Raw genomic sequence first — 26,721 nt, 5'->3', positions numbered from 1 at the left:
CGAAGGAGCGTCGATGCAGACAAACCCGTTCTGTGGGGACAACCTGGACGCTCCGCACGCACTGTTCGAGCTGTCAAAGATAAACCATGATGGCTTCTGCGCCTCGTATCTGTGGACCTACCGGGAGTTTCCTGGAGGAACGCTGGGCCTCGCCTACCTCGCTGATGGTCAGTAACCGGGCCGCTACTACATGGCGGGGACACTAAACATGTTTGCTGATGTGATCATAATTTAAGGTCGTGAGGATAAACATAAACCTTCTATCAAGTTCTTATTATAAATAACTGAATTATTTTAATAACTCATTTTGGGGGCAAAAAGGCAGGTAAAGATATTCCAGCCCTACACGCTGCTCTTATACTAATAATTAGTGGATACGGTTCCACATTATTCAGGTGTCGCTTAAAAACAACACTGAAACCTTGAATTGTTTTCGAATTCCCCAGCTTAAACACAGCCTCGGGAAAGACAGCTTACGGTAGACGCTTAAAGTCTATATTATTTAACCAGTCCTCATATACGCGTCCCGCGCATTTGCTTCTCCTAAATGAATAGTTTAGTGCGCGCACAGTTGAGCATCTTATAAGCGAACTAACTTTCGATATGGCCCTGTTGCCACCCGGAACGATCAGTCGAACCATTCTCTTGGGGCAGAATTTGCGGGCGGCATCTGCGAGCGGTTCCAGCCCAGTACGGTCGCCGTCGTGGACAGCTTTACCACCGGCTACTTCGGGAGGCTCAGCTTTAACACTGGCGTCGTCACATTCCTCCGCAAGAACGTGCGCGTGCCGCAGCGGGTCTCCGAGATCACTTTCGCCCACGAGCTCGGACACAACTTCGGCGCGATGGTAAGTCCCAACTCCTGTGGTGATTACGGTATTACTATTAATAATTATAATTGGTTTTTGTGGAAAGGAAATGGCGCAGTATCTGTCTCATATATCGTTGGACACCTGAACCGCGCCGTAAGGGAAGGGATATGGGAGGGGGTGAAAGAAGAAAGGAAGAAAGAGATGCCGTAGTGGAGGGCTCCGGAAAATTTTGACCACCTGGGGATCTTTAACGCGCACTGACATCGCACAGCACACGGGCACCTTAGCGTTTTTCCTCCATAAAAACGCAGCCGCCGCGGTCGGGTTCGAACCCGGGAACTCCGGATCAGTAGTCGAGCGCCCTAACCACTGAGCCACTGCGGGGGGTTTACTATTAATCGAGTAATCCAATACTGCTCTTGTTACAGACAAAAATATCGCTTTCCCGCTTTCTCTTCTTATACTGAGTCGTAAAACAGACAGGTTCTAAGACGTTGTCGAAATGGTTCGGGCAAAAGCAATGAATGGTTCGGGTGACTAATCGCTATATACTTATGTGCGCTAAAGGTGTGCTTTATCTATAAGTGAAAAGACTAATTCTGGCTCTCCATTTGTAGCTAAATGAGCGGAGAATATGGCAAACTACTTCAATACTCGAGATGATGACAACGCAGCGTGGTTTCATATGTAAGCTTGTTATCGTGGTTATGAACGTTATCGGCGCGATTGCTGTCCCGAGCTGCCATAGGACTAAATCGTGTCACCTACACAGACATTCTGTGTTTGTTTATCGTTTTTGTCTAAAATGTGGTACTTTAGAACTATGAATGCTCACAGAGGCGTCATAACGGGTAACGTGATCATGAGCTTAGATGAAATACCTTGGCGGCTTCAGCCAAAGCGAATCCTGGCGTTCACACTTCATGAAGTAACGCTCGGCTCAACAATACTGCGTGTATTTTCTTTGCATGGTTACCAGAAAGACGAAAAAAGGATCACGACGTTCACTGCACAAAATATGGACTATATTGTCATTAAAATTAAGGCTTTGGCGCCTCCCTTTGGTGCAGCACGACGACCTTCCGGAGTGCATTCCCGAAGGAACCGGCGGAAACTTCATCATGTTCGCCAGCGCCACACGTGGCACCAAACCGAACAACCGGCGTTTCTCCGTTTGCAGTGTGCGCAGCATTGCGGCCGTCTTAATGCAAATGTTCTCCAACAAAGGCTCCAGACCGAACTGCCTCCAGGGTGAGGTTCTAAGTGAAAATGACCATCCTGGCGTTGTTTCATGTTTTGCATGATGCAATTTGTTAAGTACAGGAAAGGCGCATGTAGCTGATCGCCCTAACCGCGCCGCAAGATAAAGGAGGAAGGAAAGACTGAAAAAAAAACAGACAGAATCGTAGGGCTCTGAAGTCGCTTACAATTGCACAGCTGGGCAGGCATTTTTGCATTTCGCCAAAGTCAAAATATGTTCGCCAGGGCAGAGATGCTGTCCCATTACCATACGCTCTGCAGCCGACTGCCATGAACACTGAACTTCACGACAGTGGGATGCATCAACCACTGCTTCAGAGCAACCGGAAAGTCAACAAATGGCGCGGATAGGACAGCGAACACTATTTCTTTTGTACCAAGAATATTTAATTATTCCTTTGTCACCGCGACTACAGCCTATTTTCTATTTTGGGCCAAAAACTTGGGCTGTCGCTTTATTCTCGAGCTCGCAAGCGAACTCGAGTGTGCCTTATCATTATTAATATTATTATCTGTAGATTTGTTCACGGGGTCATGCCCACAAGAGCCAAAATTCCATTCCATAGGTGTACTGACTCCCTCAGCCATACGAAACTTATTATTTTTTTTTCTCCTTAGCTGTAAAACCGAGGAGTAGCCTACAACAAATCGCTGCGTCAAAGTAATTCCCGCATAGTCAGTAAGGAAGCTAATTTAGCCTTCGAATAAATACATTTCGGAGCTCTTTACCATGGCTTACCAAACCTGCAATCACCTGATGTTGAAGACATCAGTGTAGGCTTTATGTACTAATACTAAATAATGTGGAATCGCTACACGGAGTGCTTCACATGGACTAAAAAGTTTTGTTGCTGCACAGCCCACGTGACATGATGATGAAGGTGATTGTAATGTTAAGAGTTGTGAGGTGGAGTTCTGAGGGCACGAAAACCATCTCCACCAATGGCTTCTTTGGCTCGCGCGCGCAGAACCCCGTGGCCCGTTCTGCGGCAGACTCCATCCGAGAGGAGAACGAGGAGTGCGACTGCGGCTGGGAGCGACAGGACTGCGGCGTCGACACGTGCTGCTACGCGCGCCAGCACGGCGAAATCAACCGCAAGGCGTGCACGCTCAAACCGGGGGGCTGTGTGCAGGTATGCACGCGCTTCTTCCTCCTTCACACCGAAATTCCTATACTTCAAATCCCAATAAAGATGTGTCCCAACACTTTCTGGACCCATAGCCATAGGCTAGTCATAAGTCCAAAAACTTAAATATAATCACGCAGACACTCCATCAATTACAAGGCTCCAACTTGGGACAGCGAGGAGAGAGATATGTATACATATATATAAATGCAAAAATAAAAAATCACGAGGAACAATTACATAAGATTAAGAAACATCGTACATGTTTAAAAAATTGGATGCCCACAGTCGTAGAGTAAGCTTAACTTGCAATACGCACGTAAAATTGAAAATTGGTTCTTGGGGGCAAGATATGTCGCGGTATCTATCGCACAAATCGGCGGACGCCTGAACCGCGCGTAAGGAAAGGGATTAAAGCAGGGACTGAGAGAAGGAAAAGAAGAAAGAGGCGTCATAGTGGAGGTCCCCGAAATAATTTCAGCCGCCTGGGATCTTGAACGTGCACTGTGATCGCATAGCACACAGACGCATTTGCGTTTCGCCTCCATCGAAACTCGGCCACCGCGGTCGGGTTCGAACCCGAGAACTCCGGATCAGAAGCCGAGCGCCCTAACCGTGAGCCACTGCGGCGGGTGCAATGTGCACGTGCCGAAAGAATTTTTCTCCTGTAAGAGCAAACATTTTGATAAGATCTTATGTCGTTTGGAATAGCGTTTCATAGTTAGCATCAATAAAAGCGACTTGTCTTAGGCTCAGCCTGAAAACACTTCCTTAACATGTCCAAACGGAATGAATAACGCACCAAGAACTCTTTTAATTGGCGCGACGTCGACACGCCGACAGCTTTTTTGCGTGTTGCTCGGTCCCACATGACGTTGAGATGCCCAATCAGCATTAGGGTCGCGCTTTTCGTAATCCTGAAAATTTGTTACGGTGAAATTAAAGACCCAACAACTCAGTCATTCTCGGTGAACATTTAAAACGCGACATGGAGAAAAAGGATGAAGAAGGGAGAACGATGCGCCATAGTGAAGGGCTCCGCTTGAATTTCGTCCACTTCGAATTGCTAAACGTTTGGTTAAACGAACCTGTTCCAGATCCTGTGCTCACTAACCTGTTTCAGAACCAGTGCCCGACAGAAGGGCACAGTTTGCCCACCTTTCTAGCCTCCGCAACGAAGAGCTTAAGAGTAATCAGGGTTCTCATTTAGGGAGGTTATCGGTACTTTCACCGCGACTGTAGTTTAAACAATCACAAACCGCAGAGCTTTGACTGTGACGAAATGAGCAACTCGGAGCAAGATGCGATATTTATTAATGCTTTATTAGTCCGAAAGCGCTACTTCTATGGGTGAATCCCGAGCAAGATCTTGCCGTGTTTGTGGGTTTCTTCCATTTGAAACAAACAAAAATATATAAAAAAATATCCGCAACTGAGATTCGTATCCGCGGCGTCGCGAGCAGATCAACTTTGCTGGCCACTACGCGAAAGCACTAGGCTGTCACCGCAGCCGAACACGCCTGCTGTTAAACTGCAGAACATTATCGCACTGTGCATTGCACATAGTCCTCTTCATCAACTAATACTGCCATCAGACTAATATTCGCGCTTTGAGGTATGTGGTGGTAGTGGCCCAGAGATGTGCGCTGCTTGAGTTGGCCAGACCGAGGCTCAACCTTTAAACGAGTCATTAACCGCTGCACAGTAAAAGAAAAGCGAAATAACTTGAAAGTGCGCACATATCAGACTTCCGCCGCCGCGGTAGCTCAGTGGTTATGGCATTCGGCTGTTGCCTCGAAAGACGCGGGTTTGATGCCGGCCGCGGGGGTCGCCTTTCGATGGAGGCGAAATTATGGAGGCCCCATTTATTGTGGAATGTCAGTGCACGTTAAAGAATCCCAGGTGGTCGAAATTATCCGGAGCCCTCCACTACGGCGCTATCATAGCCTGAGTTTCTTTGGAACGTTAAACCCTGTAAAACTAAACCAACGCAATAAACGACTTCCTCTTATTTGCAGTCCCAGCAATGGCGCCTGCTGCAGCTCACAGTGCCGCTTTCACAACACGTCGATGGTCTGCAGACCTGAAGACGACTGCACCTACGAAGCTTTCTGCGAGTATCCTCCGAAGCCTAGCGCTCACTAACTTTCAGCAAGAACCACTCGATTGTCTATCGAGGAAAATTACAGGGAACCAACCATATGCCCTTCTATTCCGCCAGTGTATCTCCACCACTCCCGTGTAATACACCATGTAGGCAGCGAGGTTACGGTAGTTTTTCGGCATCCCTACCTCCACGGAGTGCCGCCGGGCTTCAACCCTTGATACAATGGGTACAAGGTTTTCCCTCCTTTCTGATTAAATGCTTCGAAAATGTGTATTTGACCCCCTTCTCTCATCGCGTAGACGAAAAAAGAGCTACATGGGCTTTACCGCACAAGGAATCTGTCCCTCAAGGTCGTTTATCCGCCAAGGTGGAAAGATGTTAAAAACAAGCCGCGTCGATGGCCCATCGGCACAGCATCTGCCTCACATGCAGGAGGGGCTGGGTTCGATCCCCAACTTCCACGGAGTACTTAACGCGTACTGACAAAAGTTTACGGTCTGTGGGTGAGCTGGAGAAAATTATTATCATGTAGACATGCAGGCCAATGGCCGGAAAATATCTGCAGGTGTGTGGGTATGAGCATACTCCTTCTGGGTGGTACGGAGCGGCACAATTTTTTTTTTTGTCGAGAATATGCGTCCTCTTAACTTTTCTAGCCAAATAATACATATTTCTGCGCCAGTCGGATCTCATGCTTACTGCTCAATGATTACTGAAATTTTTCTTAGGTAGCTCTTAGTAGGTAGTACGAAGCTCTTTATACAGCGCTTTTACCGACCAGCCTTGACTGTGAGTCCAGCGGCATCAGTGCGAATGTCCGGCGTCAGACTGGAAGCCGGACGGCACGTTGTGCAACAGCGCCACCCAGCTGTGCGAGAGCGGCGAATGCAGTCAGTCGGTGTGCCGCCTGTACAACCTTCAGGAGTGCTACCTCACCGCGGCGCACCTGAGCATGGAGGACATGTGCCTTATCGCATGCAGGGAAGCCGTGGGTGCACGCTGGCGCAGTAACTGTTTCACACACGCCGTACGCTAATAAGCTCTGTGCTAGTCCTGGGCTTTGCACAGTGACAACAAGCCTTCGAGGGATATTTCGAAAGTACGCTTGCACGTGACAACCGTGAACTTCGGTTGAAAAGCATAACTTTTTTAATAAATTAAGACCACTATTTTACGCTTAGAAATGTGCATATTGGACACCCGAGATCGAAACCACTACTGTGCCTTGCCGAACATGACAAGTTGCCCATTGCAGGTACGCGATCTAGTCTACAACGCGATCTAGGTACAACACGCGATCTAGTCGACCGACTAGACCGCCTACTGTGTGCACTGATACGCGAAGACCCACAGGCCACGCTACCTATTTAAGGGGTCCAGCTCCAGAAGTAAAACTCAAGGGACTGTTGCCATTTGTAAAGCCAATTTCAGCAATAATTTCGGTGGCATGGAGTGCTGAATCTTCTCGATGAACTTGCCTTGCTTTAGTGTCGACGGCGGTACATTCGGTATCTGGATTCGCGGAATACCCTCGCGCTGTCCATTTTGAGCCAGCGCCCTGAGCGCGTTCATCGTCTAATGCACATGCCGCTCTTTTCTGTGCTCTGGCCTCCCGCTGCTGCTAAGCGTGTCCAGGACAGCGCTTCCTCTCGGCCGCATTCATTGCTGTCTGTGTTACCACTGGCTCTTTTTGTTGCGGCCTCAGCACTGCAATGAGCTAAGTCTTTGCAGGCTCTCCTACCCTTTTATTCCATATCTCGTCCCCGCCACATTGTGCGCCCATATAGGCTGGTACCTCTGTGGCGTGCTACACTTCCTCCGTTCTCACCATACTCTCCGTCCTCCTCCCACGGTAACCACCCTCTGGACGGTTCCCGTGGTAACCACGTGCTGTTGCGCATTCCTACACTCTCATCGTACCCTCCTCTATCCAAGGTAGCCCTTCTCCTCCTCTTCCCAGGGTAACTATCTTCCCGTGCGGGTCCCGTGACAACCACCCACCGGCTGCGCCTTTTTTACGCTCTCGCCATATCATCTTCCTTCCACGGCAACCATCCTCCGGTTGTGAATCCTACGCTCTCGCCACACCCTCCTCAATCCACGGTAACCACCCTCCGAGCGATTCTCGTGGCGACCACTCTCCCCTTATGCCTTTCTACGCTCTCGCCATACCCTCCTCATTTCACGGTAACCACCTTCCGAGCGATTCTCGTGGCGACCACCATCTCGTTGTGCCTTTCTACTTTCTCACCATACCCTCCTCATTTCGCGGTAACCACCTTCCGAGAGATTCTCGTGGCGACCACTCTCCCGTTATGCCTTTCTACGCTTTCGCCATACCCTCATTTCACGGTAACCACCTTCCGAGCGATTCTCGTGGCGACCACCTTCCCGTTATGCCTTTCTACGCTCTCGCCATACCCTCCTCATTTCACAGTAACCACATTCCGAGCGATTCTCGTGGCGACCACTCTCCCCTTATGCCTTTCTACGCTCTCGCCATACCCTCCTCATTTCACGGTAACCACCTTCCGAGCGATTCTCGTGGCGACCACCCTCTATTATGCCTTTCTACGCTCTCACCATACCCTCCTCATTTCACGGTAACCACCTTCCGGTCGGTCCCCGCGGTAACCACATTCTAGTAATGCGTTCCTGCACTTTCGACATGCCCGCCTCCTCCTTCTAGGGAACTGCCCTTCATGTGGTTCCCGTGGCAACCACCCATCAGTCGCGTCTTCTTACGCCCTCACCATAATCTCCTCCTTCCACGGTAACCGTCCTCCGGTTGGGCATTCCTCCACTCTCGTGATACCCTCCTTCTGTTACGGTAACCACCATCGCATGGTTCCGGTGGTAACCACCCACCGGTTACGGTTTCCTCCATTCACGTCATACTCTCCCTCTTCTACAGCAACCACCCTCCGAGAGGTTCCCGAGGCAACGCACCCACCGGTTACGCCAATGACTACTACGCCATACTACCTGTACTACTACGACGCGAAGTCAAGGAAAGTGCGCTTAACAGCTGTCGCTATAAAAAGGGGAAGTACTGAAGTAAAAACTTTGACAATGTTTTGATGACTTCGTTAAGCGGCGCGAATATTCACGGTTCGAATTTAGGGTTTCAATCGAACTTTTCGGTGTGCAGAAAGTAAACAGCCTCAAAACAATTTCGACTCCCCGAATTATTCTGTCAGATAATCTATCACCGCGCAATAAGTTTTACAGCTGTTAACCCCCCCCCCCCCCCCCCCCAGCAAACTTGGACGAGCCAGACTCGCCATAGGCTGAATCTCTTTTATTGCTCTTGACAAATACAGCTGGTCAAGTGTTTTCTGGCACTTTCTGTTCGGTTTAAGGGGTAGCGCTTGTCCAGATTGTTGTGGTTTATCGACATAATGCTGCGCGAGTACTAAGTGTCCATTTTGGTATCATTTTCAAAAAAATGCGTCCGTAAGGAGATAAGCTTAAAGTGACTCTAGAATCATCGCTGTTGCTTTCCTTCGGTGGACTCAGATTGTGTTTCTTGGTTTTTTCTTCGGCAAGTGCAGTTGGCTCCACATTGTTTAATTCCGCAGCTTATTCCACATTATTTAGTCACGTGCTAAGGAAGCACCTCTCCTCTTACGCCCGGTCCAGAGCCCGGAAGCGAGTGCAGGGAAGCCTGCGCGTTCGGCCATATGAAGGACTTCTGTGGCCGACGCATGCAGCCCGGTGCCCCCTGCTACGACCTGCTGGGCTACTGCGACGTCTTCCAAAAGTGCCGTCTCACTGACGCCGAGGGCATCCTCTTCAGACTTCAGCGGCTGGTCTTCGGCGGCAAGGGAGCCACCAGCGCCATCGTGGTGAGGATCGCTTCGTACTATATAGAGCGGGCATTGCAGCGAAGAAAAAGCTTACAGCGAAAAACCAGGCGCGGTTAAAATTTTGTCCCACCGGGACGCTGTTCAGAAATTTCAGGTGCCTACTCCTGGTGAACATTGCGAGGGTGCACTTTTGTCGTGTTGGTTGTCATCACTGACCAATGGCAGCAATCCGTTGATTCGCCTTAGACATATAACGTGGCGGAAATTTAGTGAATCTCCTGAAAAAATTTTTCACACTTAGCTGACAACGACTGTACTATGGGAGATGAAAACTGCACCACAGTATAAAAACGTGATGTCACGAATGTTTTCAATGGAACGAAGAGTGAACACAAGACGGCAATCTGTTAAAATATTAACAGCGTGAAAGAGAGATGTGGAGGGATATGCATAGATTTTACAATCAATAAATATTTTTTGCAGAGGTACTATTCTCAGTGAGTAGCATGCTTTTTAAAGATTACTGACATATATCATTCGTCGAATGGATACAACTGTTCTACACTTGATAGTTAACGCTTACACACCGCAGTAGCAGGGTTTTTATATACGAATTATATATTCGCGAATACGCCGGTTTTCGTGCCGTCGCGATGTTTTCCAAGCACACTGCACCATCCTTGTAAGCAAACTATATAAATTTCGTCTTTTCCAAACAATATATTGACACGGCCCATTCATCGTCGTCGTTCTACTAGAACCACGAGAGCGCGGAATGCGCGCGCGAGCTGGGCTTAGAAAAAGAAGCCTAAGTGTCTTGCTGCGAATGCTCCGCTTTTGGGACTGCTACTGACGTCCGCTGCAGTCACCTACTTTGACGTATCCAACCGAGCTGTACCACCCGTGACATCTGGTGGAGGGCGCTGGGTAACGCATTCCATGCCTCGGACTCCCCCAGCAAGCAGGGAATCAAGTCCTCGAGGGTCATCTGCCATCGAGGTGACGCCTGTACACCACGGCAGCCGCCGGCTCCAAGGCCTTCAACCCGAGTTTGGGCTTCTGGAGTCTCGCTCAACCCAAGCGGTTCGTTCAGCGCCTCCTGCCTCGCTGACCAACAATGCGCCGACCTCGAACTTCGAGACGTAATGGAATTTCTCAACGGCAGCAACACGACCGCCCCACGCGCTTTCAGGCGCGTGTTTCCATCTTTATGCATCCGCAATGGTCTTCTGGTCAAGAAAAATTTCGCTCCAGCAATACGCAATACCTAATCGTCGTACCGCCTAGCCTGCGCAATGAAATCCAAATCCTCCAAGCCTCCCATGACGAACCCACTTCTGGACATTTGGGCATAGCCCGTACGCTAGCCCGAATCCAAGAGAATTACTACTGGCCTCGTCTCCGTGCTGATGTCACTCACTACGTCAGAACGTGCCGAGCCTGTCAGCGTCGCAAGGTACCGTCAACCAAACAAGCTGGGTTCTTGATGCCCATTAGACCACCCACAAGGCCCTTCCAACGAATAGGAATGGACATGCTGGGTCCGTTCCCACGTTCGAACTCTGGCAACAAATGGATAATTGTCGCGACGGACTACCTTACCCGCTATGCAGAGACGTCAGCTCTACCCAGCGGCACCGCTTTAGAAGTCGCTAAGTTCTTCGTGCATCAGACCGTACTCCGCCATAGGGCACCTGAAGTGCTGATCACTGACAGAGGCCCTGCGTTCATGGCTGAGCTGCTGCAGGAGATCTTGGTTTACAGTCATATCGACCACCACCGAACAACGTCGTACCACCCTCAAACGAGCGGGTTGACTGAAAGACTGAACCGAACCCTTTCTGACATGATTTCCATGTACGTCGATATTGAACACAAAACGTGGGACGAAGTGCTTCCTTATGTCACCTTCGCCTACAATACGGCCATGCAAGAAACAACGCAGATGTCCCCATTCCAACTCGTCTACGGCCGTGCAGTGACGACGATGCTCGACGCAATGTTACCACTTCTGGACGACTCTAGCCTTCACACTGATACCTACACGTTCCTGGAACGCGCCGAAGCTGCTCGCCAACTGGCCAAAGTTCGAATTCAGGACCAACAACTTCGAGATGCAGATCGCTACAATCGGCGCCGTCACGACGTCCATTATGCGCCTGGCGACCGTGTGTGGGTGTGGTTCCCCATTCGGCGACGAGGACTGAGCGAAAAACTCCTCCATCGCTACTTCGGACCATACCGCGTGATCAGGTCATTGGGCGACCTCAACTACGAGGTCATTCCCGATGGATTTCAGAAGTCCCGACGGTCCCCGTGCCCTGAAGTGGTTCACGTGGTCCGCCTGAAGCCTTATCACGATCGGTAGCCTCGCCCACTAACCCCGTTCAGTCCTTCCGACCTCTCCACTCACTCCCAGCATCGGGACGATGCTTCTTTTTGCCGGGGAGTAATGACACCGCCCATTCATCGTCGTCGTTCTACTAGAACCACGAGAGCGCGGAATGCGCGCGCGAGCTGGCCTTAGAAAAAGAATCCGAAGTGTCTGGCTGCGAATGCTCCGCTTTTGGGACTGCTACTGACGTCCGCTGCAGTCACCTACTTTGACGTATCCAACCGAGCTGTACCACCCGTGACTATATTTTCTGTCCACCCATGTTCCAATTATTTATCAGCTTGAGCATCTTTCGAACTGCGCTAGACTTGGTGCTCACAAGAAATCAGGATGTATGGACATCACCGTTTTTTTTCCTAACAACTCCTACAAATTATGAGCCGCAACCCACTCCGAACTTCAATTACATTTACAGACAATGCTCACTATAATAGTAACTAACTACGGAGCTACACTATAAAAATGTGACAGGTTTTTGTTTGCTTTGTTTACCTATGAGTCATTTCTTAATCTAATTTCTTATGCTTGTACAAATGGTTGTGCTGGTTAATTTCTTTTTATTGCAATTATTGAACCATTGCTATTCATGTGCGTACTCGCTGTCTCTGTTTGTTTAGTTTTCTTTCTTTAATGCATTTTATGACTTTTATGGGCTGGTACACTCGTAGTTGTAGCTATGACCTGTCACACATACTGTACGCCGTGCCTTGTAGTAGTTTCCCGGACATAGCCGAGCTGACCTAGTAGATTTTACCCAGTAAATCCTCCAGAAATATCCAATAAATAAAACTGAACGCTCTCAATACGCATTTCATTATTGTTAATATGTTTAATACTGTATGAAAAATGAAAAATGGTTTTGAGGAAAGGAAATGACGCAGGAGCTGTCTCACATATCTCGGCGGACACCCGAACCGCGCCGTAAGAGAAGGGATGAAGGGGGATCTGAGTGAAAGAAGAAAGGAAGAAAAAGGTGCCGTAGTGGAGTTCTCCGGAATAATTTTGATCACCTGGGGATCTTGAACGTCCACTGACATCGCACAGCACACGGGCGCCTTTTGCGTTTCGCCTCCATCGAAACGCGACCGCTGCGGTCGAGTTCGAACCCGGATAGTCTGTCTCAGTAGACGAGCGCCTCAACCACTGAGCTACCGCACCGGGCAATATTCTATGCCGTCTAACTTTTCTTTGTAGGATATTGTTGCTTTCCGTGCATCATCTTCCTGTGCTGTGGATAAGAAATTTGTCTTAGTATGCATAGCCTTTTTTCTAGGAGAGCCTTAAGGAACACTGCATGTTACCGTGGAAAATAAAATAATGTAATTTTATTTCAGTTAAGAACTGAAAGCAGCGTCACAAAGCTGTACCGCGCGTTTCCTTGCAGCGTTACTGGTACGTGACGCTGGCGGCAATCATCATCGGCTCTGCTGCGACGCTGATGTTCGTTCGTGCCTGTGCCGTGTACACGCCGAGCACCAACCCACACATGCGGCCGGAAATGAGCTTGGGGCACAGCGCGCGTCACCCCATGTCCTTCTTCAAGGAGATGACGTACCTGTGATTGAATGTGCTGGCTTCGGAGAGCCTGCTCTTTGTCACCCACCACCTTCCGGGCGTGGGACTGAAAAACTTTGTAGTGTGCCTGACTTCACGGAAAAGTTATATCGAGAATCAACACTTGCACACGAATGAAAAATAAGTGGCCAGCATGGAAGCACGGTTCTCGGATGAATTCGTGTTAATATTTATATTGTCGATCTCGAATTATGAGCTACAAGGTGTCTCTGTTAGATTTCGTCGGTGCAGAAAGTTCATAACAATAGACAGAATGTTATAATAGCGCGGTAGGACCAAACCCAAACTGAACTATACCATGAAGGCACTGATATGTTTTCGTAAGGAATAAATTTATCACCTAGACAGGGCTTAAGTTTTGGTCTTCATTTTAACATTCATCTACAGATCCCACGTATCTTTGCGGCATGAAGAGGTTATTGTATCGAGGTTTTTTTTCTTTTTTTCTGGTGAATTGCTTGCATGCGTGTCACAAATTCTTTGTTAAGTCAAAAGAAACTCGGATGTACGACAAACACAAGGTTTCATTTATGCCAAAAATTGCCGTTTTCCATTCTACTATTCAACATGTGTCGTATCCATAGTCACCTATGTCAACTTCCACAATTCTCGCTTCCAATACGAACTGCCGCGCATCCCTCAAGTGTTGCTCCTTTACAACAAAACAGACTGAACTGATCTAAATTCACATGGAAAGTATAAACACGCAGCGCGGTATGCAAAGTAAAACGCTGCGTATTATTTCTTCCTAAATACTAGCACCTATTGAGACGTTTCAGAAGTTAAAAAAAGGCGATGCGGCTGTTCACAAACTCAGAATCAATGGTGTCGTCAAGGTTGTCACTCGTCCAGAGTTATTTTCTATGTTGCTTGTATTTTTGGTTTTATAGTGTGGAAGGTAAAGAATTATAAGTACGGTTGCAATAGTTTCCCATGGCCAACGGCTAGAAATGCTAAGACTGAATCAAAGGAAATATCACATAACGTGGGCCTGCCAGAAAATAGAGGTGGCACCAAAAATACCAAACCCGAGTGCGGAGCAATGGGAAGGAATGCTCTCCAGCGACCGTCAGAACGTCCAACTTGGGCTGATCCGGCGAGCACAGCTGGCAGCGGCATCCAGCGGAGCCCTGGACTAGGGGCAGACGACCATTGCTAAGAAGACGGACGACACACCTTACTCCGCCAAATTGCTCACGTACTCTCTAGAGCCCCAATAAACGTTTTCCTTCCTTCCTTCCTTCCCCTCTCCAACCCGCCCCCATATTAAATTCTCACAGCAACCCACATTCCGCAGGCTTAAACAGGCAAACATCTTCCCTAACCTGTACTTGCGCCCTCCCAGACACCAATCCACCCCTCTCCCTGGTGAGGGGGGAAGCCCACACTATTCCACATTTCTTAAGAGTTGCGAAAGAAACCGATGCCACGTAAGAACATCGCATACATTGTACGAGCGGTGGGAGGCAGCCCTGACCAGCAGTGGTCCGAAGGACTAACGTCGAATCATCCGATGGGTCCAGACATCAACGCAAGCCATCAGAGTCCTGAATTAAGGATTCCACCCACCTGACTCGTCCAGATTTCTAAAAAGTGGAGGGGACACTTAAGCTCCGCCTTAATGTATGACACGATGGCATTAATGCGAAAATACCCATATATGCGGAATTTGTCACTTTCTACATTCATAGATAGCTGAGAATCCTCATACCAATCCTGGCTGTGCAGAGGGATTCGCCGTTAAGCGTTAAGGTGGCTGTCTCACACACAGCCATCGGTGAGGCTTGTGAGGCTCGCGCGTCCAATCATTAACTGCCACCTGTCATGGTCGGCAGGTTGTGATCACGTCACAAGATCACGTGACATAGGTGGCAGTTGGGCCGCCTGCTTTTTCCCTCCCTCCCTCACACCACGGCGAACGCTCTGACATTAGCGTCACACCCTTAACAGTCCTGCGAGCTGTCTGCTTGCTTGCTTGCTTGTTTGTTTGTTTGCTTTTTACACAGTTTGTTTATTCGTTTAACAAATTATTGTGATGTTCTGAAGGTACGGTACTCTCTGCTTTAGGGCTGCTTGGTGTGGTTGAACTTTACAAATTACATGCGCGATATACTGCAATCGAGGCCTCTAGTCCCGCGGCGTTACTCTTGGCACCTACGGGCGACTGTAATGTCACAGTCACCTGTCGGCTGTCGACGCTACGCCTCCCCAAGTATCTCGGCATCCAATCGTGTTTTTCTAACCTTTCGGCGTCACGTTTAGACTGCTTCGGAACGCCGATCGGAGAAAACGTACGCAAGGGTGGCTTCGCCATCGTTGCAGCGTTGCCGCTTGTACCCAGCCCAGCATACCGCCCCAACATCGATGCCGCGTCGGTTAAATTTCCCAAACCTATCGCGAACTATTTCGTGTTATTTGCAGCGGCGAGAGCTTTATGCGCTTTAAAAGTTCCGCTGAGCGCGAACACGGATGGAGGCGGCCACACACAATGCCCATTAGCTCTGAGTTCCGGCCGAACAGTTTACTCCAGAAAGCTCACGAGATCACGAGGACCATTCCTCTACCTTTGTAGTCGGCAGCCTCGCAAGCCGCAGCTCGGGGGTAAGATTCATCATCACGCGGAGGCTCATCCGACGTTTTCAGTTTCAGTTCAGCGGTACCTTGCGGAAATACACGACAAGCTTGCGCAGACTACATTGATGCAGTGACGCTAAGAGCTAACAATGTGACTTTCATGGCTCTATATGCAGCGCCCAGCAGGCTTGGATAAGTACACAGTGAAGACGCCTGTCTGCTCCGCGCATTGAATAGGTATGATTTCGTGAAGTTTATTCCAGGGTGCCACACAGTCCATGTCTTGGAAGCACCGTATTGTCGCATCCCAGATAGCGTCACTGGCCCAGACAGGCCCGCTGGCAGCTGGCTTCGGTGTCGAATTTGTTCGATCCGACGAGGCAGCGCCGCTTCCCGAGCGTGAGACTCGTGGCCTTGACGCAACGGGCGCTGCCTTCCACCCGCATGTCGGCGAAGTACGGGTGCCTCAGCTGGCTCGGGAAGCAGGGCGCTGCGGTTGGAACATCGCATCGGCCGCCGTCGTTCTCGTCTACCCCCCGGTGCAAGCACACTCCTTCGCACTCTCGCTGCGAGTGGAACACTCGGCTTCCCTCGGAAGGGCAGCGGCCCTGCGGGAACTCCCACTGGATGCACTCTGACCCCTCGAAGAACCACCACGTCTCCGCCGCATCTAGCCTGCACATGCCAACCGTAGCCAGCGGAGACAAATGCGCTTTGTCACAAACTTTTAAATATGTTAAAGGCGAACGCGCCTGAAGCCTCGTCATAACCATGCGCCTTTATCTCTTCATAACCTTACTTTTAACTTCAAAAAGCGAGTAAATCCGAGCGCTGCCCTTACTGGGCTTGAGTAAATAACACTTCCGACTTACGTACACGCCACATACTGTCAGACCCTTTAAGAAGTGGCTTAAATTTCAAGCTCAAGTTTTAAGCTACATAGTGGTACATACGAAAAAAAGGAAGCAGTCACTGTAATCTTGGTTATAAAGAATGTTAGCTTCTTTCGTATTGTACCCTAACGACCCCCTCATCATATTTTCCTTACTATGTCGGTAGAAGACAGAGAAAACACAATGTTCACGTGCAAGTTAGGTCGTAATGGTCTTGGGTAGACACCACAAAGTTCATGTTTGTCCAGTGTTCCGCGATGTACATTGTGATCATCAACAAACAGGCGCCCCGAAGTCTGTGGCTGTGCTTCCTTACAGCTTAGCCGTATTCGCTGTAAGGGCGCTCACCTCGTGCACGTGCTGAAAAGAGTGCTCTCGTAGCACTGGTCCAATGGTCTGCCACCGACCGCGTGCACGCAGCTGGACAGGCAGCTGCCAAGACTCATGAACCGATTGGCTCCGTGGTTGCACACGTGCACGTTGTCGGCAGCTGCCTTCACGCAGGATTGGGACGAGGAGCTGTAGAAGACCTCGCTTCCCCTCCCGACGGCGCAGTACGTGTAGAAGTGGCTGCCGCAGCCGTGCGACCGGCGCTGAATAGAGAACGGCGGTGCCGCAGTGCCAGTGAAAATTGCTGAAGTTGTCATTATAGGTTCTTTGAAACCAAATTTAAATGTCCTCAAAAAAAAAACTCAAAGGATGGTTACGAACATGTAACACGAGATTCAGCGGTAGCTGTTTAAGCGTATAGCCACGTGACCACTGGCGTAGTGCTCACATGCTTCCCCGTCAAATGTTCTCAATAATGAATATCACGCCACTACTTTTGATGGACCCTGTACATGGCAGTCCGCCCTCTGCTCAGTTCTTTCCCCAGAGGAGCCTGCTCCTAATTGTCTAGGATGTCGCATTGAATGGTTAACGGATTATACGAATGCTGGTGATGTCATAAGGGGTGCGGTTCTGTATTAAACAGTGGCGGGATTGGAGCAAGAAAGGAAAAGAGCGGACTCGCGGTTGATAACTGTTATTCAGTACTTAAGTAGCAGAAATTATGCTTCGAACCATACGTGCAGTGAACACAGTATTATGTATTGCGCCGCTGTATGCTGTCATGCTAGTATCCGAATAAAAGTGTTCTGTACTTTCCGCCTGCCAGTTCTCCGGCCATCACAATATAATGTTGTCGTATTTGGCCAAGAGTCCAACAGATGGCGGCACCGCCCCATTGCTGTGCTTAACTGCACAGTTCGCGGAGCGCGCGAACATGAATAAAGGCAGTCGTTCACCGGACTCTGTGTTGGCTGTTCGTTCTCTGGCGCTCGCCCGCAACGCGCGGGGCTCGGACATCACAATGGCGACGAGGAACACGTGTTGAACTGTTTGAAGCGTTCCTGTACTTCGGAAATGCCAGGCGTCGGCAAGCTAGAGCCGTTCGACACGCAGACGAACTGGGACGAGTACCGAGAGAGAGCTGTTCAGTACTTTATTGCCAACGATGTGCCGGATGACAAGAAACGAGCTGTCTTGCTCACGTGTTGTGACCCGGCCACATACACCTTGCTGCGGAATCTGCTGGCGCCCGTGAAGCCGTGCGAGGCAAGTTTGACTACCATTTTTGATGTCCTCGGGAGGCATTTCTCGCCACAGCCGTCGGAAGTTGTTGCCTCATTCAAGTTCAACTCCAGAACACGACAGGCGGGTGAAGCGGCTGCTGACTACTTCGCAGCCCTGAACAAGCTGGCCGATGAATGCGGGTTTGGCACCTTTCGTGAGAGAATGCTGCGCGACCGTATAGTGGCAGGAATTAACGATGAATCGATGCAGAGACGACTGTTGGAGCTGTCGGACTTGACGCTTGACATGGCGAAGAAAACGGTTATCGCGATGGAAGCGGCAAACAAGGATTAGCAAGTGCTTTCAACGGCGCCCGCGCCCTTTGTCGCGCCGACCAAGTCTGTGTCACGTGACTCTACGAAGCCGAGGCGAGAAGAAACGGCCATTTTGTGCTTTCGCTGTGGTGGCGGGCATCTGGCGACGCAGTGCCGACATCTAAACAGTGTCTGCCACAACTGTGGGATTAAGGGCCATCTCTCTCGTGTGTGCAAGGGGAGAAAAAATGCGACAAACACCAGGAGAGCGAAAGATGTAGCAAATACCAGGAAAGCGGCGCCGCCGTCTGTGAATAAATCTGTGCATGTCGTGAACGATGCCAAGTGTGATGAAGCCAATGAGCGACCGGATGCGCTTCAGGTATACGAATTGTGGAGTCTGCAAGGCACTGCAGGAGTTACTCAGCCATACCGCATGGAAGTCGCGGTGAACGGAACTTCGCTGCTAATGGAAGTTGACACGGGAGCAAGTGTATCCGTCGTATCTGGGGACACATTTCACCGAAAGTTTCCGTCGGCACGTCTGAAGCCTTCAACTGTTGTGTTGAAGAGCTACTCAGGTGAACTGTCTCCTGTACTAGGAAGTTTGCCTGTGACTGTTCAGCTGGGGAACCGGAAGTGCGAGGAGGTGTTGTACGTTGTTTCTGGTGATTGCCCGTCCCTCATGGGGCGCGGTTGGATGAAGGGTCTTGGTTTGGAATTATGCAATGCGAGAGAGCTCAATGCTGTGTCGTCGCTTGAGGATGTACTGGCTGCGTACTCCACTGTTTTTGATGGCAAACTTGGAACTCTCAAGGGCGTGGCTGCCAAGATCACCATTCAAGACAATGCCAAGCCAAGGTTTTTCAAGCCTCGATCTGTACCGTTCGCGATGATCGATCGTGTTAACGAGGAGCTGCTCCGTATGGAACGCGCTGGAGTGCTGCAACCGGTAAGATCATCAGAATGGGCTGCACCCATTGTGCCTATTCTCAAGCGCAACGGACAGATTCGAATCTGTGGTGACTTCAAGGTCACGGTGAATCCTGTGACTGTGCCGGAGAACTATCCGATACCGCGTGTTGAGGATCTATTCGCCAGACTGAGTGGGGGTGAGAAGTTCTCCAAGCTCGACCTCAAGGATGCCTACTTGCAAGTGGAGCTGGACGAGGCGTCCTCGAAACTGCTGACCGTCAACACGCCAAGGGGGCTGTACCAATACACACGCCTGCCTTTCGGCGTAACCTCAGCACCGTCGATTTTCCAGAGGGAGATGGACAACTTGATGCGCGGTCTACCACACGTGGTCGTGTACTTCGATGACATCCTGGTGACTGGGCGCAATGATAAGGATCACCTTCAGAACTTGTGCCGAGTACTGCATCGCTTGAAGGAAGCCGGTCTGAAGCTGAAGCTTGACAAGTACACCTTCATGGGTCCAAAAGTGGAATACCTGGGCCACGTTGTCACGTCGGCTGGTTTCCATCCTAACCCTGAAAAGACTGAGGCTGTGCTGAAGGCCCCCAAGCCTAGCGATGTGAAGTCACTGCAAAGTTATTTGGGACTGGTAAATTTCTACCGGCGATTCCTGCCAAATCTGTCTGCTGTTCTTCATCCACTGAATCAATTACTTGGAGCCAAGACACCGTGGATGTGGGGTGCTGACCAGGAACGCGCGTTTAGGGAAAGCAAGGAGTTGCTGGTGTCTGCTGCGGTTTTGGCACACTACGACCCTAGGAAAACATTGGTGCTGATTTGCGATGCATCACCGTATGGAGTGGGGGCTGTGCTGGCTCACCGTGAGGACACGGGCGCTGAGCGTCCGATCGCTTTTGCATCAAGAAGTCTCACATCAGCTGAGCGCAACTATAGTCACTTGGATAAAGAGGCACTTGCCCTGGTGTTTGGAGTGACCAAGTTTCGGCAATATGTCTGGGGCAGAGAGTTTGAGGCGGTCACCGACCACAAGCCTTTGCTAGGCCTGCTCTCCGCTGACAAACCCGTGCCAGAGACGTGCTCTCCTCGAGTGCTGCGCTGGTCACTGATGCTGGCCGCTTATAACTACAAGCTTAGGTACAGACCCGGAGCCAGCATCGCCAGCGCTGACTGCTTGAGTCGGCTGCCGCTGCCTACTTCGGAACACACTGTTGAGCGGCCAGCTGAAGTATTCATGCTTGAGGCTGTTTACCCCAGGGTTTTGGTGGCGTCTGTTGTGGCGGAAGCCACTTCCAAAGACCCTGTGTTAGCAAAGGTTCGCGAGGCACTGTGGGCTGGAACAGAGCTGCGGGATCCTGTGCTAAAGCCATATGCCAATCGCACAACGCAAATGAGCGTCCAAGAAAATTGCATCCTGCTGGGTTCGCGAGTGGTTATTCCTAGTACACTGCAACCTCAAGTGCTGCGTCTACTCCATGAAGGCCACCCTGGAATTTCAAAAATGAAGGCAGTTGCTCGAAGCCATGTGTGGTGGTCGACCCTGGATGAAGACATTACGAATACGGTGCGTGGATGCCGTGTGTGTCAGGAGAACCAGAGAACTGCGCGGCCAGTAGCTATGACGCCATGGCCGTATCCCGAGAAGCCGTGGTCACGAATTCACATCGACTTTGCTGGACCTCTCAAGAATCGCTACTTGCTGATCGTGACGGATGCTTTTTCAAAATGGATAGAAGTTGTTCCTGTGACCACACCATCAGCAGATGCCACGATTCCATGCCTACGGACTATGTTTGCTGCCCATGGTTTGCCAGACGTGATTGTGTCGGATAATGGGCCAGCATTCGTGAGTGCCTCGTTCAAGGAATTCCTTCAGCGCAATGGCATAAAGCATGTGCTGACGCCACCGTATCACCCGGCATCAAATGGTGCTGCGGAGAGTGCAGTGCAAACTATCAAGGCAAAGCTGAAGAAAGCAGTGGGTGGAAGCTTCGACTGTCAGCTAGCCCGCGTCCTGCTGAACTACAGGTCAACGCCGCACGAGACTACTGGGTGCTCCCCGGCTGAGTTGATGATGGGGCGCAAGCTGAAGACAGCTTTGACCCTACTGCGGCCTGACATGAGGTCCACAGTTCTTACAAGGCAGCTAAAGCAGAAAGTTGCGCACGAGCAGCATGCCCATCGGACGCCGCTTGTGCAGCCAGGGGATTCTGTATATGCACGAAACTTTCGAGATGGTCCACCCTGGTTTCCTGCAATGGTGACTGCTACATCGGGCGACCACATCGCCGATGTCACATTGCCTGATGGTCGGTCCTGGAGGCGACACCAAGAACATCTGCGACACGATTTCTCCGCAACCGAAGTGTCTCCGCCGGCTGCAGCAAAACATCAAGTCGGTACACGTGATGTGAGTGCAGATGACCAACAGACCTCTGCCATGCAATCACACCTGAATGCCGGCAGCGAGGACGGATCTGTACAGCACGAGGCTCCACCAAGGGATAATTCAGCACTGGGTGTGCCGGTTGATCCAGAGCTTCCCAAGTGTGAGCCGCAAACACCACCGTTGCGAAGAAGCTCAAGAGCAAGACGGCCCAATGTACGCTATTCGCCGTGAGGCCTGTTCACGTTACCTTCTTTGTGTGGGTGGGGAGGGGTGTCGTATTTGGCCAAGAGTCCAACAGATGGCGGCACCGCCCCATTGCTGTGCTTAACTGCACAGTTCGCGGAGCGCGCGAACATGAATAAAGGCAGTCGTTCACCGGACTCTGTGTTGGCTGTTCGTTCTCTGGCGCTCGCCCGCAACGCGCGGGGCTCGGACATCACAAATGTACATTGGGGTGTTTGAATGAACAAGGTTATTTTGCTCATCGTCAAGGCAGCGTAACACGTATCCCTTCCTCCGCCTGCCAGTTCTCCGGCCATCACAATATAATGTACATTGGGGTGTTTGGATGAACAGGGTTCTTTTGCTCATCGTCAATGCAGCGTAACACGTATCCCTGCCTCACATGAGCTTACAGCAAGTTGATGCTCACTTGGCCAAAACCAACCACCTACCGTTCGGTTCTCAACGGGATGCCGGAGGCGGACTTCTGGTTTGCTCATTCGCCCACGATGCGTCGTTCTCGATACATGTCGTCGGAAATTGGTCGTACTACGGGAGACACCAGGGCGGCCCACGGTCTCGGTCTGTTGCTCCCTCGTTGGTACCTTCAGCGGCCGCAGCGGGACAGCAATCTTGCTGTCACTCGCGCCAATCTCCATCACGCGCGGCATAGCCGTGCTTGCCGGCTCGAATCCTGGAGGCGGAAGGTCCACAGTAAGGGCCAGGGCAAACGCGATGGTCAGAAGTACCGCTGCCAGCAGTCCGACTCCAATGGCTCGGAGCCAGGGCACTGCCGACATGCCTCGCTCCTCTTCTGGAACCCCCGGGAAGGACTCCGCTTCCGAGGAAGGGTCGAAGGCTTCCGGCCACCTGCTGAACGAAGGCACTGTCCAGCAGGGTGTGGGAGGGAACGCGGGTTCCTCTACGAACTGGCTGTTCGGTGACAGCAGCGGCCGCCCGAACAAGGCGGCTGTGGACGATACCGTGGGCGCGATGTGGGCTCCGTAGTCCGGGCTGCTGCGGCCCCAGATGCCTCCCCTGCTCGAGCCATGGAATGCAGGCCCGGGCTGAGCAAAGGTTTCTGAAGAGCTCAGGGTAGTTTTTTCTGTGCTCTCCTCAACGCTTGGTTCGGCGAAGCAGACCCGTCGCTCTCTAGGCGGTGGGGAACGGGTTGCCGATTGAAAGCTTCGGCTGGAGTTTGGCATCATGGCGACTGTTCTTCTGGTCTCAAGAAAGCAGTCTTCAGGATGGGTCTCGCGGTAACGCGCTCACAGATGTACTTCTTTTTTTGCGATCTCTGAATCGCACGCGGCAACGAAAAGGAGGCCGTCGCCTGCGATCTCTTGGTAAGCGGAAACTATGTACACATGAAATAATAAAATATTTGCAGAGCAGTAAATAACAAAAGCTGCAGTTTCCTATAAGTGCTGGCTCCACAGTGTTTTAAGGATTTCTTCTAACTTTTGTTTTTAGAAAAGAACGAAAAGGACTATAAAGCACACAGTGCGAAGAAGTTGTTCTACCTAGCAATACTGTTGGTTTGCTTTCTCTGATTTGCATAGAGTTCTTTTAAGTAAAACTTTTCCTTCAGTCGTTGCTGAAGCATTTTTGATGATGATGATGATGATGATGATGATGATGATGATGATGATGGTGATGATGATGTCCTCAGGCTGAATGGCACGTACCCACGGCAGGGGAGGAAGTTTTATCCGTGCAGCTAGTTTCTTATTCTGCTTTGCTACAACGAGGTGCTGAAGGCTGAAGATAAGAAGGAAAGTTAGTGACACTACTTTAGCCGCTTCAATGCCACCACTTGAAGTGCCAGTGGCCAACGGCATTTACAATCATTCTGCCAGCGTAATGACTTATTATACATTATTGTTTATTAAAGCTCAAAATTTATGCTATCTCCCGAGGGTATAAAATAAGCTAATATTTGTTATTATACAATGCATCCCGCCACTAAAATACAGAAAAATTCTGTGGTAAATAAAAACTACATATTTTCAAAAAGTGGATATATAATAAGGAATTTAATAAAAAATTGAAAACCACAACATGTCATTATGAACGCTGCGTGATTCCGAGCAGAGAACACTGACATAGAATACTTCAGCGCTACTGTCATTGTTTTTTATTATCACCAGTAGCGTCTTACTTTAAGAGCGTGCAGTTAGGGGAAGGGCTGTGTGGCATGACAAGATTTCTCAGCGCAGTTTTGAAAGAAAGATTTAGCACGATTGTGGGCACCTCTACAAATCATATCATGTACAGCGCTTAACAGCGCCAATTTAAAATACCTCTAATACTGCAAGAAGTGACCTAAACGATAGCGCACACACTCAACAGTGTGTTTATAGGCACTGAAATGCAAAGCCTTTGTAGAAATCCAATAAAAAATGGCACTAGTCGTGTCGGGAAAAATACGGAAATGCCAAACAGTTTGGAAATCGTGTCAAAGAAGTAAACGGGCGGACGCGCGTACCATTCATTTTCCAGTGACTGTAAATTTCACAGGAGCAAGGCTTTCTGGCGGGCTAGTTGGCACATCATCTTTTAGAAAAGTTGTGCTCTAGACCGGCATTCACATGACATTCCACTGCGCCGCAGAGCAGGAATGCGGATCTGTTCAAAATGAGCCTGACATACATGATTGTTTTTCATCGGCTGATTGCCACTGGCTTGCAGTTGCCTGGCTGTGCGTGATGGATGGGAGTTACACTGCCGGTTGACGTCGTTAAAGGTTCTTCTCTTTTTAGTATCGTATTTTCTTTTTATCAAACGTTTAAAGCAGCACTACAGGACGGTAATGGATATTTTTCTGAAGTGTGAATCTTAAGGAAATTTTCCCCTTATTTACCTAGAAATACTTTGAGATAGCTAGTGCAATGCTCAGCAAATTTTAGGAACATAATGTCTCCCGTAACCGAACGGACAACTATATGACATCAAATTACCCAAAAACTTCATCCGCAAAATTGTACGTATATGGTTGTCGAAACTTCGCACAGTTATTTCACATCGGAATTTGGCGAACCACCAATTCTGTCGCTGCAGCCCAAGGCGCAAGTAGCGGAACATGAACGATGACTATCAATATGCATTAAAACAATATCTGCGATGCGGCAGAAAGCACCGGTCATCACATCTCCTCCCGAACTGTAAAATTTCAATTAACCTTGCGCCATCACTGATAACCGAGCTGTTATGCTATAATATACATACCATTAGGTCTTTCTCGCTTCCGACTGTCTGACTTGTAGCATTACTGATCAAGACTCGTCTCCACTTGTCGCAAGAAACGTTTCCAGTTGCATGGATTATTTCAGGATCCGTTAATGTGGGCATCGTGCGCACACAGGACTGCAGTTTTGCAAGCCCAGTCATGAAAGAATGTAGGCCCCTTCGTAACATGCGATATACACGAACCAGTTGGATCCGGTAAAATAGCGCGAGATCTCGCGGAATGAGTGATAATGGCATTTACCCTTGTGTCTGAGAGCTGAGAGATGTTCTCCAAGTTAATACAGAAAAAAAAGACATTTTATTAGAGTGTTGGGCACATCTATTCTAGCGGATTAGACAAGTTTTTTCTCTCTATTAAAATCCCTTCATAAAGGAAGAAAGGGGTTGGCCAAACATGATTTCCCTCTAGTATTTCGCCCCTGGAAAGCCGGGCAGCAGGCGGGGAAAAGCTTGTCATCATTAGAAAACCGATGGGCGTCCGCTGGCACGGGGGATCAAACGGAGCACCACATGCATGCGAGGTGGATGCTCTGCCACAAGGCCACCACTGCAGTAAAGTTGCAGGAGGGCTGTGAGGGACGAGGTATGAGAGGACTCCAGATTAATTCTGACCACCTTGGCATCTTTAGTCCCTGCAGGCGCCACGCGTCATTTCGACTGAAGAAGAATGTATTTAAGAAAGCGCCTCTTCCATGCTCAAAGAGAAATCGCTGAATACCACAGTTACCTCTAAGGCTCCGGCTGTATTTACTCATGGACTTAACTCGTCTAATTAACGCCACGTTAGCGCTACGATTTGTATTGCTGTCAACATGAAAGCCATCTCAGTTGTCGCTATGCAAGTGTCTTTACGCAAAGGTGGGCAAACTCGAGCAAAGAGACAATTAAACACAGGGTATGTTTCCTGAAAGGACAGCATTAAATGTGGTTTTGTGCCCATGAATTTGGCTTTTGTGGATCTGCCTTCTAAGCAATTGTCGGTTTTCTTTCCCTCTGCGTCCACCTGTACTTCGATTGATCTTTCGAACCTTAGGTGTTATTTCCTCCTATTTTTCTTCTTCTTCTTCTTCTTCTCCTCAAGTAATATGGCACATACCCACGTGGGGGAGATTGGCCAAGGTATAGAGTAGACTGCCAATGAAGCATTTGCGCGGGGAAGGAAACGTCAGAAGACTGAATCAAGATAAAAAAATTGGAAAAATAAAATGAATTCAAGAGGTATGAGTCATCCGGAATAGAATCAATCTAGCCTTTTTTGGACATGCGAAAGAATTTTGTATATAGCTAACAAGATAATCGATTAGTTGCACTTATGTAATCGTGAAGTTAGCCGCATACACTGCTTAACGGGAATCCCTTGGCACTCGCACCGAACGATAGAAGAACTGTAAGAGACAGAGGCAGTCCTAGTCTCGAAAGAGGAACCTCCAGATATTGCTTTCTCTGAACCACGAACCGCCGGCAAGAGAGGAGAAAATGATCGATTGATTCAACTTGCCCAC

The 26,721-nt window shown here is 49.6% G+C and overlaps 1 protein-coding gene and 1 pseudogene across 2 annotated transcripts; one reads left to right on the top strand and one right to left on the bottom strand.

The window, feature by feature from the left end:
- LOC144094500 (disintegrin and metalloproteinase domain-containing protein 10 homolog) lies at positions 1-13,349 on the top strand (annotated as a pseudogene). Its single transcript, XR_013306503.1, has 8 exons — positions 1-167; positions 655-848; positions 1,883-2,063; positions 3,041-3,194; positions 5,208-5,335; positions 6,106-6,298; positions 8,949-9,154; positions 12,895-13,349. The product of XR_013306503.1 is annotated as a disintegrin and metalloproteinase domain-containing protein 10 homolog (transcript).
- A 2,538-nt stretch (positions 13,350-15,887) lies between these two features.
- Positions 15,888-23,202, bottom strand: LOC144094605 (uncharacterized). Its single transcript, XM_077628522.1, has 3 exons — positions 22,423-23,202; positions 16,901-17,145; positions 15,888-16,334 (listed from the first exon to the last, which is right to left on the bottom strand). The coding sequence occupies exons 1-3, from the start codon at positions 23,176-23,178 to the stop codon at positions 15,977-15,979; spliced, it is 1,359 nt and encodes a 452-aa protein (XP_077484648.1). The 5' UTR covers positions 23,179-23,202; the 3' UTR covers positions 15,888-15,976.
- Positions 23,203-26,721: the final 3,519 nt, after the last annotated feature.

This window comes from Amblyomma americanum, chromosome 6, assembly GCF_052857255.1.
Source record: "Amblyomma americanum isolate KBUSLIRL-KWMA chromosome 6, ASM5285725v1, whole genome shotgun sequence".
NCBI classification, from domain to species: domain Eukaryota; kingdom Metazoa; phylum Arthropoda; class Arachnida; order Ixodida; family Ixodidae; genus Amblyomma; species Amblyomma americanum.
Note: the sequence above shows the minus strand (reverse complement) of the source record. Positions and strands in the feature narration are given on the sequence as shown.